The sequence below is a fragment of the Durio zibethinus genome, chromosome 1 (assembly GCF_047325235.1).
Source record: "Durio zibethinus cultivar Kanyao isolate XHJ-2024 chromosome 1, ASM4732523v1, whole genome shotgun sequence".
Taxonomy (NCBI): domain Eukaryota; kingdom Viridiplantae; phylum Streptophyta; class Magnoliopsida; order Malvales; family Malvaceae; genus Durio; species Durio zibethinus.
In genome coordinates this window covers 33,738,550-33,755,055 of record NC_143162.1, presented here as the reverse complement: position 1 = coordinate 33,755,055, position 16,506 = coordinate 33,738,550, and the positions used below count along the sequence as shown (strand labels likewise).

At 33.4% G+C, this 16,506-nt stretch overlaps 2 protein-coding genes across 3 annotated transcripts; one reads left to right on the top strand and one right to left on the bottom strand.

Moving 5' to 3' along the window:
- Positions 1-1,936: 1,936 nt before the first annotated feature.
- On the bottom strand, positions 1,937-4,506 carry LOC111311304 (GEM-like protein 1). The gene is made up of 4 exons (XM_022910677.2): positions 4,076-4,506; positions 3,874-3,975; positions 3,487-3,758; positions 1,937-2,361 (listed from the first exon to the last, which is right to left on the bottom strand). The coding sequence occupies exons 1-4, from the start codon at positions 4,362-4,364 to the stop codon at positions 2,182-2,184; spliced, it is 843 nt and encodes a 280-aa protein (XP_022766412.1). The 5' UTR covers positions 4,365-4,506; the 3' UTR covers positions 1,937-2,181.
- A 7,610-nt stretch (positions 4,507-12,116) lies between these two features.
- Positions 12,117-15,676, top strand: LOC111312434 (transport inhibitor response 1-like protein). Of its 2 annotated transcripts, XR_002692872.2 has the most exons (4): positions 12,117-13,202; positions 13,539-14,040; positions 14,120-15,159; positions 15,249-15,676. XR_002692872.2 is itself a non-coding variant. In XM_022912675.2 (3 exons), exons 1-3 carry the CDS (start codon positions 12,604-12,606, stop codon positions 14,876-14,878), a joined length of 1,860 nt encoding a protein of 619 aa, XP_022768410.2. In that variant the 5' UTR covers positions 12,117-12,603; the 3' UTR covers positions 14,879-15,676. The 2 variants fall into 2 exon arrangements, 1 of the variants encoding a protein (XP_022768410.2); XM_022912675.2 differs by having other exon boundaries at positions 14,120-15,676.
- The last annotated feature ends 830 nt before the right edge of the window (positions 15,677-16,506 follow it).

Sequence of the window (16,506 nt, the reverse complement as noted above, 5' to 3'; positions counted from 1 at the left end):
ATAAACAAATACCCTCTGTTTTTTCTTTCACTTTTTCGTTTTATCCAATCTACTTACTATAATTAGCCTTATATACTTTCTTTTTCTTTTTTTTTTTTTTAAATATGTAACTGTTTCAGTTTCAATGCAAAGGAACCAAGTTTTGCAAGTTTTGGTAAATTTATTAGGTTAGCTAATTATATATATTTATTTTATTGTCAACAGCCATGTAATATTTTTTAGTACTATTAAAAAATAAAAAAGAAACAAACATGAGAAAGTAGCAAAAATATCTATACAATATATGGAAGAATCCTATAAGAAATTATCAAACAGTTCTTCCCATTATTTGATGAGAAAATGACACGTTACTTTTTATTATATAATAAAAAATTATTTACTAATTAATCTTTTAAAAAATTATTAAAATATTTTTTTTATTATATGATAAGAAATTGACATATGATCAAATTGATTATTATACTCTTATACATAATTATGAAAATATCAATTCTCTTATAATTATTTACTATAATATATTTCCTAAAATATTATCAAAATACTCTTTCTATCATTTAATAAAAAATTGATATGTGATCAAATTAATTATTATATCCTTATATTATAATTACGAATATATATTTTTTATAATTATTTACTATAATATTTTTCCTAATAAATTATCAAAATGTTATTTTTATTATTTGATAAAAAATTAACATATGACCAAATTAACTATATCATAATTATAAAAATACATTTTTTCTTATCATTATTTGTTACAATACCCTTATACCATAATTATAAAAATATTTCTCAATTATTCTAGACATAAAACACAAAAACTAGCACGTCCTCACGAGGAAAGAATAATTATTGGATACTTTCTATTCTTCTTTTTTAATATATATTTGAGAGCATCCAAGATTAAATTTTCATAATTAAAATTAAATTTTCAATATTTTATCAAAAGATTTTTTCATTTAAAAAAACTTTAAAGGATACTAAATGATCAAGTTTTATGAAAAAATTTGGGCATTTTAAAATTTAAAAAATAGCATATAGTACGTTTTCTGAACCCTACCTAGCTAGGATTTAATTTTACTGCCCTTCCAAGAATTTATCACTTACGCAATTTTACTGCCTTCCAAGTTTTATCCCTTATAATTTTTTTTAATTATCATATAATAATTATCCGAAAAAACGACAAACTAAAACTTAAAAATTTGCAATGTAAATCAAGAAGTATCATCTGCCATAAAATTGGTGTCTCTTCCCTCTTTCAGGTTTGCCAGTTAAGATGAAGACAGACAAGCTGGCCTGGACACAACATCCAGTCCTCGGCCAGGTTTTGGACCACTAATGGATCTGTCGGTTCCAACACATTTGGGCCAATAAAAACACCAACTTCGACCTTGTCAGCAAACTGGGCCCTTGGTCATGATGCACTGTTGCTAAAATGGGAATCCATAATGATCATAATAATCTGAGCGTATGATTATAAAGATTCTTTCCTTACCGTTGCGTTGCCATCCCAGCAGGTTGCATTACACTTTTTGAGTGGGAGATCCTTGCAAGTTGCCACTAAGCTTCAAATATGATGGCTTTTGTATTTGTTTATTTGTCTTGCATGCTTTTTAGATACCCAATGTTTCATTGTTCGTTGCTTTCCAACAGTAACAGGTACAAGTTGTTGAAACGAGGGAAAAGAACAAAAAGATTTGAGTGGAGGAGAGAAAATCGAAACCCACAAACAAGAGAGAGAATATACAAACCCAATCTACTAATAGAAGCGAACCCAAAACAGGGAAGTCGGACCAAACCAAATGATCAAAGAGGCTGGAGGTATCATTTTCAGGTACAAGTTTTAGAGGAATCCCAAATTCATATTGGATTAGGCATCTTCGGATTACAAGGGTGTATAGAAGCACACAGCATAGTGACTCACAAAATATACTTGAGAAAAGAAGAATAAATAGTTCCATTATCTCAGAATAAATCCCAAAATATACCCTTTTCAATTAAACAATTGATGAGTTTAAGAACCAAATGAATATCACAGTGACAATCCATACAAAAGCAAAATAAAACATACCTTTGCTATCTCAACTATTACAAATCTGGTTCAACATATTTTATCTACATCATTCTAGTAATTCAAAGCACCTTTTGGCACATGGTGTAGAGTTTAATAACATCACATCATGAGCTAGGGAACTGAAATGCTCCTTGGAGATTTTTAACAGCACTGTCATAGTGTACAAAGCCCATGAACCAAAATTCATGGTTGTCAACTGATATAATCTGGATGTATTTCTCAGCTGGGTTGGCTTTGCTAGCAGATGGATTCGCCGCCCTGAGCTGATCTAATGGAATGACTACCTACAAGTACGAGTTTGGAGAGGACACAAAATCACATTAATAACCATTAGGACAACTTTTAAATAAAGATAAATAACAGGGACAAGTATACTATCTAACACAAACAAGCACAGATCTGTGTAATAAGAAAATAGCCAGCAGATTTTTAACAAATCAAAAACACATAGATCCTGATAAATCCAAAAAGGTTAAAACACTACATCATAGAATTTTAATCGGTAACTTTCCAGAGCATGTTGACAAGGACACAATCAAAGAGAATAATTATCCTACTAACATGGGCACATGAACTAATTTGGCAAAATCACTTGATCTTACATCTCATTTGACTAGGCTTAGGTCAACTATTATAGAATGGCTTTTTACTGGGTTCCTTAGAATCATACGAGCAATTAAATTTAGCAAAAGTGAGAACGTTATTTATCTACTTACAATGCACCAACAATGGATGAGTATAAGAACCGAAGGAATATCACAGTGACACTTCAAACAAATGCAATATAATGTCCCTATCCATCTCATACACAATATTCTACCTTAACAATGCTAATTAAGGTCCAAACCGCCCATCATTTTCATTACCAACTTCTGCTTTGCAATAGGTTCAAGTAACCATTGCCTCAACTACAAAGCAATTAACTAGAAACTACTACAGGTATCGAAGCATGCTAGAGAACAAGTCTAACAAGGTGGTGAAGAGTGAAGACCTTATGAAACAAGGGGACCACAGAATTTTACCAAATAACAGGGATAACTAAAGGCATAACTGCGGATGCAAAAAGAATCTAGGTTATTTAAAGTACAGCCTCTATGTAATTAAGCATCCAGGATTGTCAACTTCAAGTACTCCACTAATCCCCATAGAGCCATCAAATATGGTGCATAAAATATTTTCCTAAACATGTAAATCAAGAAAGGGATCCAAAAATTCATAATTCATATCTTTAAACAATATATGAAACTGCCAAAGAATGAAAAATCTAAAACTTCTCTATTATACCATAAAAAATCGGCATTAACTTCATTGTTAATGTGAAGCATCAGTCTATGATCAATTTGACCCTAGCTCTTAGTTGCAGATGCAACAATCTGAAAGACATCATCACATAATAAAAGCTGGTATACCTTATAAAAGATCCATTGAGTCTGACCACGAACTTGGTAAGACAGAGGATTGTCGCTACAAAAAGCAACCTTTTCAGTTGACAGATATAAAACTCCCATAATAGGACCAGCCGAGGTGGACAGATAGCAGGCATATGTCTTCAGAAGCCGTTCCTCAGGAGCATTCTCAAATGTTGTCCGAAAGATCTTCTCATATCCACCTTCTGCAAGAACTTTCGTACCCTGGGCAATTCTTCCTACAGTAGCATCAGCAAAACTCGGCCCAGTTTTCACTGTTGCAACAAAAATAACAAACTTATTTATCATACTTCATATTATCCATAATCATATCTAGTACAAAAATAGCAGGGGAAAAAAGGGTAATTATTAAAAGAGAGAAATAATTACAGTGTTGCCACATGTTCCCAGCTATCACTTTCGCCTTCTTAGTATCCTCCGCCGCTTTCTTTCCCCATTTCCCTAACACATCTTTCACTGATTCCATCTTATCTGCCCAAAAAAAGGGCTTAAATTTAAATAGAATTCAAAAGATATTCAAAATCCAATTTAGTAAAAACCGATGTAACTGGAGTTGTTGGAAGTGGGTTACTCTTGACGGAAGATGATTGAACTGGAGCCGGGGAAACGAAAGGATTCGACACAGCTGGCATGGTGGTAGCAGCGCTGCTAGAGATCGGTGCTGCACCTGGATTGGGCTGCGATTGGTAACCCATGGAAACGTTGGTCCAATTCTCCTGTGGAGAAGTGACGTCCTTCGGGTCTAATTTGGGGAACGGAGCGTAATCAGAAGAGATAGTTGCCGGCTGGTTTGACTCCGAGGATGTCGTCGACTGTTTGGTTTCGTGGATTTTGTTATGATCGGTCCGGCGCTGGCTCATGATTTCTGTGTGTTTGGATCAGATTAATAAAAGCTAACATCGGGGGAGGGGTCAAAATCGTGAAGGAATTTTCGAGAATTTATTCGTTGTGGGGAGTTTGGTTTCGAGGTTTGAGATGCTGCCGTTAGTTTTCATGTTTATGTCTCGACTTAGAATTTGAATTTGAATTTTGAAGGGACCAGTTGGCCACACGATTGACGAATGACCGACATGCGGTCGGGTGGGTTGGATCTGGGTTTTCACTTCTCCTCTTCGACCATAACGCGAGCCCAAACATTAATCTTCTGTAATAGAGTTCTTGCCTAACATTGGACAGGACAAATGTTTATCGATAATTTCGATAATCGACTTAAGATTCACGTAATTTTTGTAATAATCAACGAATTAGCAACATTAAGTAAGATGATTGTGTTGAAACTGAAATTCTACACATTTAATATTCATCGTATGCACCATTTGAACATTAATTCATACATAGATGTTGATCAATTTTTTAAAACTTATGAATTGAAGGAAATTAATGTGTAATTTTCTTCAAGTGAATTAAGTATATAAGAGTTGAAGATTAAGGATAAATTAAAAATAAAAAAAGTCATATGCCAACTGTCATTTGAAAAATAATGGTGTAATTTTTTTAAAAATATATTAATAAATTTAAATATAAAAAAATTAATATAAACATTTATATGAGATATTGGAGGTAACAAATTCAACCACTTAGCTCTCTAAAATATATTTTGAAGTGAATTAACTTAAGAGCAAAATTAAATAGATTGAGTTATTTTAATATTAACATCTAAAAAACATTTATGATTTCTGATTTAATTATACTATATTATGTTTATATTATGTTTTGACGTGCCATTTGTATATTGTATATGTAATATTGCAAATTTAAACTAAAACTTTTGGATCCTATTTACTAACATTTACCCTATTGGATTTCTAATGAGCTTGTAAGAAATGACGGATGATACAATACAACTTGCTTGTTTTTGGTCGTAAACAAAGTTCCAAGTTTCCCGTACGGCCATACCCGAGCGGAATCTTCTTCAACAAAAGACATAAGCTGGATATCTTCCTACAATTCCAAAAGGAGCTTCAAATTTCAATCTGAAAAAGATTTTCTCCCCCTACACTTATTCATTGGTTGCTCAATATGGTTGTTGCACTATTGTACGGGTTTCTTGTTGAATTTAACCACGCCCGTTTATAATCAAGACTACGTTTCTCTTTGGGCCTTTTCTGGTAAAGTAGCATGCCGATAAGTCTATATTGGGCTCCTTGATTACATACATTTGAATCTCATGGTTGTCTACCGCTAGAGGATGCACAGATTGGAATATGACTTTGAGAAATTATTTAATATATTAATAGTGAAATTTTTTAATTTTATAAATAAGATTAAAATAATAATATATTTTTATTTTTTAATTTAATTTTTTTAAATATATAAAAAAATGTGTTTTTGTCTTAATTCTATTTATGAAATTGAAATCTCTAATGTTAGTGTATCAAATAATTTTTTTTATATTTTTTATTAATAAAGATAAATCAAATAAAATGATCGAATATTATTTATTATCACTATTTGATATAAAGAGATTGTAATTTAAAAATTAAAAAATTTTAAATATTAAATATTATTTTTTAAAAATAATTATATATCAATTAAATTAAAATTTTGATTTTATTTATTGTTATTTTCGTAATACTTAAAATAACTAAAATGAAAATTAATTTCTTTGTGCATCTTAAAACAGTAGGTAAAGACATTCTCATCCTACGATAAACACTTCGTCCTAAACCAGTGAGAAAATAACATAGCATATGAGTTATTTGCAGATAACTTTATTAATAAATATTTATTCAAGAGGTGCATCATTTAATCAAAACCAGTACTTTAGTTTAGCCTAATTGTTGCTTGTCAACCTCAATGCTTGTCAGCCTCAATTTGGGGTTGACACAAAAGAATGATTGGTATCTTTAAAGTCTAATGGCATAAATCAAACAGGCCACAGCTTAGCGCAAATCATACTCGAGCTACAATAAAGCAGTGGAATTGTTAGTGAACAAACTGTCAGCACTTGAGTGGTGAAAAATTGACAGGGACAAAGATGCACAGCTTCTGGCTCCTCCTGCAGCTTCCAATCACTAGAAATTTGGCTCTGCAAAATTTCATAGTTCTGAACCTGAAAGGTTCGTTTACGGCTTCAAGTTTTATGATTAATAATTGATCACGACGAGCTAGTTGGATCAGCACTTCAAGCTATTGCTACTAAAGTATTGTATCAGCAGTGAGAGATTATAACACTTTCAACTTATCACATCCACATAATTAAAATATATTTAGAAGTTTTGTCCAGAAACTTTCCTCATTTTTGGAAATTTAAGTCAGAGATTCTGTCAAACCCACTGTCTCGTTGAGCATAGCTGAAAAGGCTATTTCCCAAAAGCATGGCTTTGTTAAGCAAATGCTTTTTTTTTTACTTTTTTTTTTTTCCTCATTTCACTCTTCCTCTTTAAATTTCTAGTAGATTAGTGAATATATATAAGGCAATAAAGAGAAGGTTCTTTTTCTGCCTTATTGGAATAAAAAACTTAAAGAAATCTTCAGAAATGTATGGACAAATGTATCATTTGAAAAGCAACCCTTTCATGTTCAAATTCCTGTTTGAAATGTGTTTGTCGATTAAGGTCTTGGTCCAATCTGGATTTTTTTTAACAAATATTGTTCAGTGTTCATATTAACACCAAATGGGGGTAGAGGAATGTCCCCATGGGGGAACTTGATGGTGAAAAGTCATGAATTTCCATGGGGAATGGTTGGTTTTCAATGTTGTGATCGACAGTTCATATTGTTGTCGCAACATGTTGGCCGACCCTGCAGCCTAACAGTCAGTGTCCAAATGAAATCTCTTAAACAGAATTGCAGCTGCTGATTCTAAATCAAACCCAAGATATTATGCAAACATGTCAATGCTTTGTTCTTCTTCGACACCTCACGGCCGACATTTAAATCGATTAACACATTATTAAAGTTGATATTTTAAAGTTATGAATCAAAAGAGTTTATGTATATAATATATTTTATAATTATATAAATATACAAATAAAAAAATTTAAAGATAAATTAAAAAAAAAAAAAAACTGACCGAGTGAAACAAAATAAAACAACACAAGATCATGTCAAGATTTTTTATGGTCCATCAATGGCTATCCCAAAATTGGTTGGTTAAGTTTGAGCTTTCATGGTATCTTAAAACTATCAACATATTATATCCTGTTCCCCATCCCCTTTGAACGGAATTTATGCTTACCTAAATCCACGCTAACTAGAGAATCTAAATTAACGGCAGGTATAATTTATGCCTTGAAAACATAATTTCTTGTCATTGATTTGAAGAAAAACATTCAAAATGACTTTGAATTTTGAATCCTAACTTCTTAGATGTTTTCTTAAGATGGATTGATGATGCATTGAAATGCCCAATGCATTGAGACAATTGTTAATGGCATGAGATTCTCACCGCACTGAATGCACCACCTCAATCCAATAAAATCCCATTCAATGAGGAGGTCAAATGTGGTGAAGGACCAATGCGGTTTAGGCTCCAATTAGGTCTAATGCGAGGAGAATGAATCTCTACCCCTCATTGAACAAGGCAGCTTAAAAATCTTATCTTACCCCAATCTAAACCAACTCTTAAGCATGGAATTAAAAGCTTAATGTATGAAATTGGAATATAAAAAAAAATTTAATGCATTTACTTAACATTAAGTGGAAATCCAACTTTTTATATTTAAGTTAGTCAACTATGTTTTCCTATGGGAATCAAGTGCTTACATCTAATACTGCATCTATCTTGATGCATTGGGAGGAAGCTACCCCCCTTTTATTCCATGATACTATTTGCTTTGCTCATGGTGAAATTGTTTGGTTACAAGTAAAATTTTTTAAAGTACTAAAAGAAATGAAGGAAAGATTCCCCAAATTATATATAAAAAAAGCCATGAGAATCAACAATCTTTTCTTATTTCCCCCATTTGTTTTGTCATTTTTTTCACATTTGATTATTAAGATATTTTCAGACAAAAAAAAAAAAAAAAGACTAACCCCATTAACAATCGTCACAAACTCACAATGACCCCCAACATGTAAGACCCAGTGTTTGTTTTGATATTGATAAATTAGTAATTTAAGCCTTACTATTTTCAAAAGAAATTTGTAGCATTTTTTTTTTCTTTTCATTCAAATAAAAATGGACCACTATTGTCTATTAAAGAATTGATTCACAAATATCTAGAGCAGATCTTCAGCATAAAAGGGAATATGCAAATATGACATATATTAAAATCAAAGCTTAAAGCTCTGGAGCATGTTTGGATTTATCAAAGTCATTCATAGTTTTCCGTCTTTTTATTTTTTTGGTAGGGCATAGATTTCTGTCATTTCACAACCAAAAACTAGAAGAAAGAGAAAAAGCAAATAAAATAAAAATAAATAAAAATCTAAAATTTAATTTAATTTAATTCATTCATTCAATTATCTTTAATAATTACATTTAATAAATTTAAGTTTCATATTTCAGCATATATAATTTTTTTTATAAGATTAATTAAATAAACATAAAGATTGTGATGCTTTTGTTTAAGAAAGGATCCAAAATTTCCATGTCAATTACAGACAGGAACTGTGAATTTGCGGCTAAAATCACATGGGCTTTCCAAAGTGCTTGCAAACATTAGCGAACTGAAAGGTTAGGGGTTTAAATTCAACATTATGTCACAGATTCGTTGCATCTTTTTGAAGAACCATCATTAATCCAAAGCTTCAACCAACATTACCACTAAAAACCTTAATCATTTCAAGATTCCTCATTTTTATGTCTTAATTTTGTTTATGGCATGTAATAATATTTTAATTTTTGGTTGTTGAGGTGTCCCATGACAAATTTTATAAAACCTTTTGCAACTTTCATTTTGAAGAAGATAAAAAAAATAAAGATCTTGCACTATTAAATAGTCAAGCACTAACAATTAGATTTTATCTTCATTTTCTATTAAGCATGGCATGTTTAAGGTTTGTCTTTATATTTTTTTTATTAGGCATTATGTTCATTATCCAAAAAGCAGTAAAACTACCATAAAAACATGTATAACTGTTTTAATATTTATGTTCCGAATATATCTTTATTTAACTCTTAATTTTTACTCGATTTACATAATCAAAAGTAACATTCATCTATCCCACTAATCTTAATTTGATTACATCTTCGATTTGATTTAATATCATATCTCCTGCTAATTCTTCTAACTTATATGTTTTTCTATAATGAATGATACATTTTAAGTACTAATTGAAAAGAAATCTACAATTTAAGTCTCAAAATAATGCCACAATTCCTATGCATTAAGCATACACAAACACAAATTTAAATGGTTAAAACATATATACAACTACATTGATCAACAAAAAGTTTATTATTTAAAAAAAAAAAAACAGTAATGACTTCTCAAACTATCTATACACGTAATATTTTCTTGCAAATATTTAATTAAATCAAAGATTTTGGATAGTAATGTAAGATTATCCAAATCAAATGACCTCTCCATTAATAAAATTAGGAGATTGCACCATATCCCATTAAAATATATTTAAAAATGAATAAATTAACATAATAAATAAAAATATATTTGATAATATTTAACATTAATGGTGAAATTTAAAAACTTCACTAACGAAAATAATAATCTATCTTATAATTAACATAGAGCTCATCAATCTTTTAGATTTCCACTTTCCATATAAGAATTTAGAATAATACTAAGAATTGAATCTAACCCTAAAAATGAAGGTAACTTCCAATAAATGTTATTGACCAATCAAATCAAGAAATTATCACCAAGTACTAGAAAACCAAATGACAAAGATTGTAATCTATCATGTAGCCTCTTGAAATGAGGGTATTTTTCAATTGCAAAAGTAACAAAAATAATGTATAATTTTTTAAGGGAAAAAAAAAACTTAATAACAATTAGGCCAAAAGCAACTAATGCAACTTGTACCAATAACTTTGTCACCCTGTTATGGCAAAAATTTATTGAATAAATTCAATAATGAGGTCTATCATTTTATGAATGGTACCTATTTATAAATAAATATTTAAAATTTAATCACTAAAATTTACTACATTGGATAGGGTAAATAATTAGGTTTAAAAAAAATTAGATGAAAATTTTTTTTTTTTGCCAAAAGCTAAGAGTCAATTCATGATAAAAAAGGGAAGAATGTTTCAACATTTGTAGTCAAATTAAGATGTCACAATGAACCAAAAACAACTATTAGAAAAAAAAATCCTTTCTTTTTTTTTAGGTAAATTTACATAATAAGTTAAAAAACAAAGAAAAAGATTTTTAAAAAGTTGGATAATCATTAAAAAATTACCTAACAAGTGAAAAAAGATATATAGACAAAAGGGCAATGGGGCAAAAGATTTGATCGAAAGTGTAAAAGGAAGGACAAATTAGGGTTATTGTACTTATTATTATCATTGATTTCTTTTATTTTTTTAAAATTAATATGCCTCTTTGCTGGACAAAAAGAAAAGGGAAAGAGAAAAAGGGGAGACACGCGGGTAAAGAGCGCGTGGAGAGGGAAAAGAACTGACTCTGCCAAGTAGACTCCGTCAGCCTTTGCCTATAGCAGTCCCCCCCCCCCTCGAAGCTTCGGTCACTACCAACTGTTTATTGCTTTGCTATTGGTCCGTGCTTTGTACATTAAGCGTAGGGATATTAATATAGAAGGGATTATTTTCAAATTGGTCCTTTATTTTCCAGTTATAGTCAAAATAACTCCATTGTTTTGTTACTTCCTAATTTCATCCTACCTCAAGGAAGAAAAATATTCATGCCATAACCATATTGCTGAAAAAAATCAATTTATTATGTTTAAATTGACTACCATTTCATCAATAAACATATACGAGAAGCATAAATTTTAAAAGATTACACTATAATTTCTCAACATGCATAAATTAAGTTCATGTGGTTGTCTAAAAAATGAATAAAATTTGAAGAATTATTTTTGTTGTGATTTTTTTAAAATAAGACCGTAATCTATGAATAGAAAATTATAAATATTAAAATTAAAATATAAATTTATTAGATGTTATTTTTTAAAAATAATTGTATAAATTATTTAAGTTAAATCTCAAATTTTTTGTTATGATTTTTTTAGTTGACAATGTATAAATGAAACATTTTTCTCCTCCTATCTTATGAACATTTTATTCCTTTAATAATTCATTGGTTAGAGATTTAAAATGATTTTTGTAAGATAAGTTAGATTCATACATGAAATCATTTGGTAAATTAAAAAATAGTATAATAATTTTTAGCTTGTTAAAAATGAAAATATTTTTAATATTATGCAAACAATGCATGCAATATAAATATTCAATGAATCATCATTCAAATATACTAAAATAAACTTAACATCTCAACTCGAAATAAAATTGATCAAGACTCAAACAAACCAAAAAGAAAAGGAGTTGTCTACAAATAAATGAAAGAGCAAGGGTTCTTCAACAAAACCCAAACAAGTTTTCGCACCAGTTGACAAAAAAAAAAAAACTACAGTAGTACTTGCTTTACTACTGTCTAAAACCAACAAAAATTGTTTTATTTTTAAAAAAAAATTAAAAAGACAAAAGCTTGTAAAAAAGAAAACCCCCCAAATAATGGAGAAGTGTGGAGACTGGAGAGTCATTGGATAATGCAGATGAAAGGAGAGAGAGAAAGAGGGAGGGAAGAGGCATGGAGAATCCCAATGCTCAGAAGAAAGAGAAAACAGAGGCAGCACTGTCTACTGTTCACTTTCTCGCTTCTCTCTCTTTCTCTGATCTATTAAACTAAATTACTTGCCTTTCCTCTTTCTTTCCCTCTCTCTATATCCCCCCATCTTTCCTTTCCTACCCTGTTTCCCCCCATCACTCCCCCCCACCCCCTTTCCATCTCTTACCAAAAACACCCACAAAAGAAAAAGCTTTAAAATATAAAGTATTTCATTTACATTTAAACCATGTTCCCATGATCTAAGAAACTCAAATCTCAATCTCATCGATCAGGAAAACCTAACCCCAAAAACAAAAGAAAGGAAGGGAAGATCGTCTTTAGATCATAGAGGCCGCGCGTGTACTGCCAACTCGTCTTATTTCTCTTCCTTTTGTTGTCTCTCATGCGTCCTAACTGGGCAGAGCAAATGTCTGAGGACGACGAAAAGCAGCAATCTCCTCCATCAGATCTTGAGTTCACTTCCAACAAGGCACGGAACTGTAACGCCACCGGGTCTGGGTCGGGTCACCCGGAGTTCCAGCCGCCGTACCCGGACCAGGTTCTGGAGAACGTGTTGGAAAACGTGCTCCACTTCGTGACGTCGAGGCGGGATCGAAACGCCGCCTCATTGGTGTGCAAGTCGTGGTACCGGGTCGAGGCACTGACGCGATCCGAGCTGTTCATAGGGAACTGCTACGCGGTTTCGCCGCGTCGGGCGACGGCCAGGTTCATCAGGGTGAGGGCTCTTCACCTGAAGGGGAAGCCCAGGTTCGCGGATTTTAACCTGATGCCGCACGATTGGGGGGCCCACTTCGGTCCTTGGGTGCTGGCGATGGCCAAGGCTTACCCTTGGCTGGAAAAAGTTTACCTGAAGCGCATGACCGTGACGGATGATGATTTGGTGACGCTGGCCGAGTCGTTTTCAGGGTTTAAGGAGCTCGTTCTCGTTTGCTGTGATGGGTTTGGAACTAGTGGCCTTGCTGTTTTTGTTAGCAAGTGCAGGTATTGTTCTTAATATTTTTTAAAAAACTAATTTTGCCGATGATAATGCTACGTATTTACAAGTAATTGGCCGATTAGATCTGTTTAAGGCGTTAAGCGTAATGATTGTTGGTTTATTTGGTATGGGTATTGAGATTTTTGTTTGATCTGATGGTTACGTTTGTAGATTGAATGTTTTTAGATCTGTTATGGTTTTCCTTGATCTGTATATGGACTGGGATGTGAAAATGTTTGAGTTTAAGTAATGTGTTGTGATAATCAATGGAAAAAAGGGAAAAAGGGAGTTTGAGATTGTAATTGCATGGATAGTTGATTGATGTCTTTCTATAATTGCAGACAGCTGAGGGTGATTGATCTGATCGAATCTGAGGTTACAGATGATGAGACAGATTGGATATCCTATTTTCCTGAGGGTGAATCTCATCTTGAGTCATTGATATTTGATTGTGTAGAATGCCCGATAAATTTCGAGGCATTGGAAAGGCTGGTTGCTAGGTCTCCTTCACTTAAGAAAGTTAGGCTAAACCGATATGTTTCAATTGGGCAGCTATATCACCTGATGATTCGAGCTCCGCAGGTCACACACCTTGGGACAGGATCATTTAGCCCGCTGGAGGTTGCAGGGCAAGGTGATCAAGAACCTGATTATCGAACTGCTTTTGCTGCCTGCAGATCCTTAGTTTGTCTCTCTGGATTTAGGGAAATAATTCCAAATTATCTGCCCGCAATTTACCCTGTTTGTGCAAATCTAACATCTCTGAATTTCAGCTATGCCAACATCAATACAGAACAGCTTAAGCCAATTATAAGGAACTGCCACAAGCTCCAGGTTTTCTGGGTATGTGTTCTATATTTTGTTCTATAAGCTATGTGAAGAAATTAGGGCTTTGAAGCTTACCTCAGCTTTGTTTACGCAGGTCCTTGATTCAATATGTGATGAAGGACTTCAAGCAGTGTCTGCAACATGCAAGGAATTACGTGAGCTTCGGGTTTTCCCTATCGATGCTAATGAGGATAGTGATAGCCCCGTTTCTGAAGTGGGCCTCCAAGCTATTTCTGAGGGTTGTCGGAAATTGCAATCCATTCTGTATTTCTGCCAGAGGATGACTAATGCTGCTGTCATAGCAATGTCCAAGAACTGTCCAGATCTTGTTGTTTTCCGGCTATGCATAATGAAGCGTCACAGGCCTGATGCTGTGACTGGAGCTCCTATGGATGATGGTTTTGGAGCCATTGTTATGAATTGTAAGAAGCTTACGCGCCTTGCTGTATCTGGTTTACTGACAGATAAAGCTTTTGATTATATTGGAAAATATGGGAAATTAATACGCACATTGTCAGTTGCTTTTGCCGGAGATAGTGACATGGGGCTGAAATATGTGCTCAAGGGCTGCCCACAATTGCAAAAGCTTGAGATTAGGGATAGCCCATTTGGGGATGCAGCTCTGCTTTCTGGTTTGCATCACTACTACAACATGAGGTTCCTTTGGATGTCCTCCTGTAAACTAACTCGCCGAGGTTGCCAGGAGATTGCTCATGCTACGCGTCGCCTAGTGGTTGAAGTGATTAGGTCTGCTGATGAGGAGGAGATGGGTGACTCTGTTGGAACATTATACATGTATCGGTCTCTTGAAGGGCCAAGGATTGATGCACCTAAATCTGTCACCATCTTGTAAGCAAATGTGGTGCAGGAAGCTGTTCATTTGTTCTCATGTTGGATACCAAACAAGTTTAAACTGTTTCACAGGGAACTTTGATTTGTCGGGCATCTTTTAAATAACCCGTATTCCCAGCAGTCCCAATCAAGGAAAGTTGAGTAAATTCTTTCTGCTTCAAGCTTGGGCTGTTACATTGGCATTGAAAGCAGACCCGCAGTGAAGGACAACAGTTCATCTTTGCTTTGGTTCTTTTGAAGGACTTTGGATAAGGGGGATTGGAGCAGAAAAAGGATGTCTTTGTAAGTTATCAAACCGTTGGATGTTGTTCTAGCTGTACTCATTTAAATTTTATTTTCTTTTTGTTTTCATATTCATTTTATCATAATAGAAAGTTAGCCGGAAGAGAAGGGAGGAGGGACAATTGAACTATTTGAAGGGGCAATGATATATGTGTTTTGAGGACAAGTTGCCTTATCCTGAAGATATGAGAAGGTTGTTGAAGAATTGGAGATTTAGAGACGATCAACATGGGTGGATTTGGATCTATTTTTCCTTGCTTGCAGCAAAGAAAGCATAAGGCAGAAGCATGTATCCACTCTCTAAAAGATAGTCTTCTCATTTGGATCAAAGTTGTAGTTTAAGTAATAGCTTTGTGAGAGCCAAAATCCCAGACCTGCACATCTCTCTCTTTTTCTCCATGTTTGTTATTTTCAGATGTGTTGTGGTAGCACCTGACTGTTGAATTTATTATTGTTATTGTTAGCAATGTGAGAAGGGTAATAGAAGGCCATATGCATGGACCATAAACTTTAGCAAGACTCAGTTTTCCTTTTTCATTTTCTTCCCCTTTCTCCCCCTAGAACGTGGAATGATCAATTGACCGGAAATCCCATTAATATGTGTGGAAAGTGTTGAACTAGTACACGTTGCAGGGCCCTCTCCACAATGTGGGGTTAAATCTTACATCCACGAGAATCCCAAGACTGAAAATGGATGGTCCTGATCATTTTTCATGTCCTTGCTTTGGTGTTTCGAGTTGTTGCATCTCGAGTTCATGAAAAATTTAATGGAGTTAGAGGCGTTTGATGTTTGAGCTTATGCTTTAGTTGAATTAGCTCCTGGGAACTCTGGAGTCTGCGCTCTGACTAGCAATATAGATTTTCCTATATTGAGGGGTGGGACCAATTATTTGATGATTCGTCACACCCCTGCGTTTGCGTTGTAAAGCAGCCAAGTCCACAAGTGCCCTCTCTCTCTCTTATAATTAGGATGAAAAATCTATCTGCCTTTCTTTGTTGGTATTCGCCATGGCAGGATGGTAAAAGCAAACTTATCATCAAAGTGGGATCTGACTGTGTTATTGAGTAAGTGATGGGAGGGAAAGCTTTGGCTTTCTTTCTTGTCTATCCATTTGCAGGCGTAGCGAGTGGACCAAACACCAGTTTCTCTTTTGGGTTCCCACCCTTCCTGTCATTGCCTCTCCTCAGAGCCAAATATAAAAGATAAAGAATTGCATGTGCTCAACAGGAAGAACTTTTAATTTATTATTCAATCGGCTCAGCTTATGCATTTCCCTTGTGTTTTACGGAGTGAATATTAACCTGGGTGACCATTGCCAATGCCATGGGTAGCCTATGCTTTTCTTT

What these genes read in the sequence shown, in the direction of transcription:
- LOC111311304 (XM_022910677.2), bottom strand. Translation starts at nt 4,364, where the DNA reads ATGAGCCAGCGCCGGACCGATCATAACAAAATCCACGAAACCAAACAG. An exon ending in TCAATCATCTTCCGTCAAGA is followed by an intron (nt 3,976 to 4,075) that starts GTAACCCACTTC and finishes TTTTTTGGGCAG; the next exon opens with ATAAGATGGAATCAGTGAAA. An exon ending in CTCAATGGATCTTTTATAAG is followed by an intron (nt 2,362 to 3,486) that starts GTATACCAGCTT and finishes TCGTACTTGTAG; the next exon opens with GTAGTCATTCCATTAGATCA.
- LOC111312434 (XM_022912675.2), top strand. Translation starts at nt 12,604, where the DNA reads ATGCGTCCTAACTGGGCAGAGCAAATGTCTGAGGACGACGAAAAGCAG. An exon ending in GTTTTTGTTAGCAAGTGCAG is followed by an intron (nt 13,203 to 13,538) that starts GTATTGTTCTTA and finishes CTATAATTGCAG; the next exon opens with ACAGCTGAGGGTGATTGATC. An exon ending in ACAAGCTCCAGGTTTTCTGG is followed by an intron (nt 14,041 to 14,119) that starts GTATGTGTTCTA and finishes TTGTTTACGCAG; the next exon opens with GTCCTTGATTCAATATGTGA.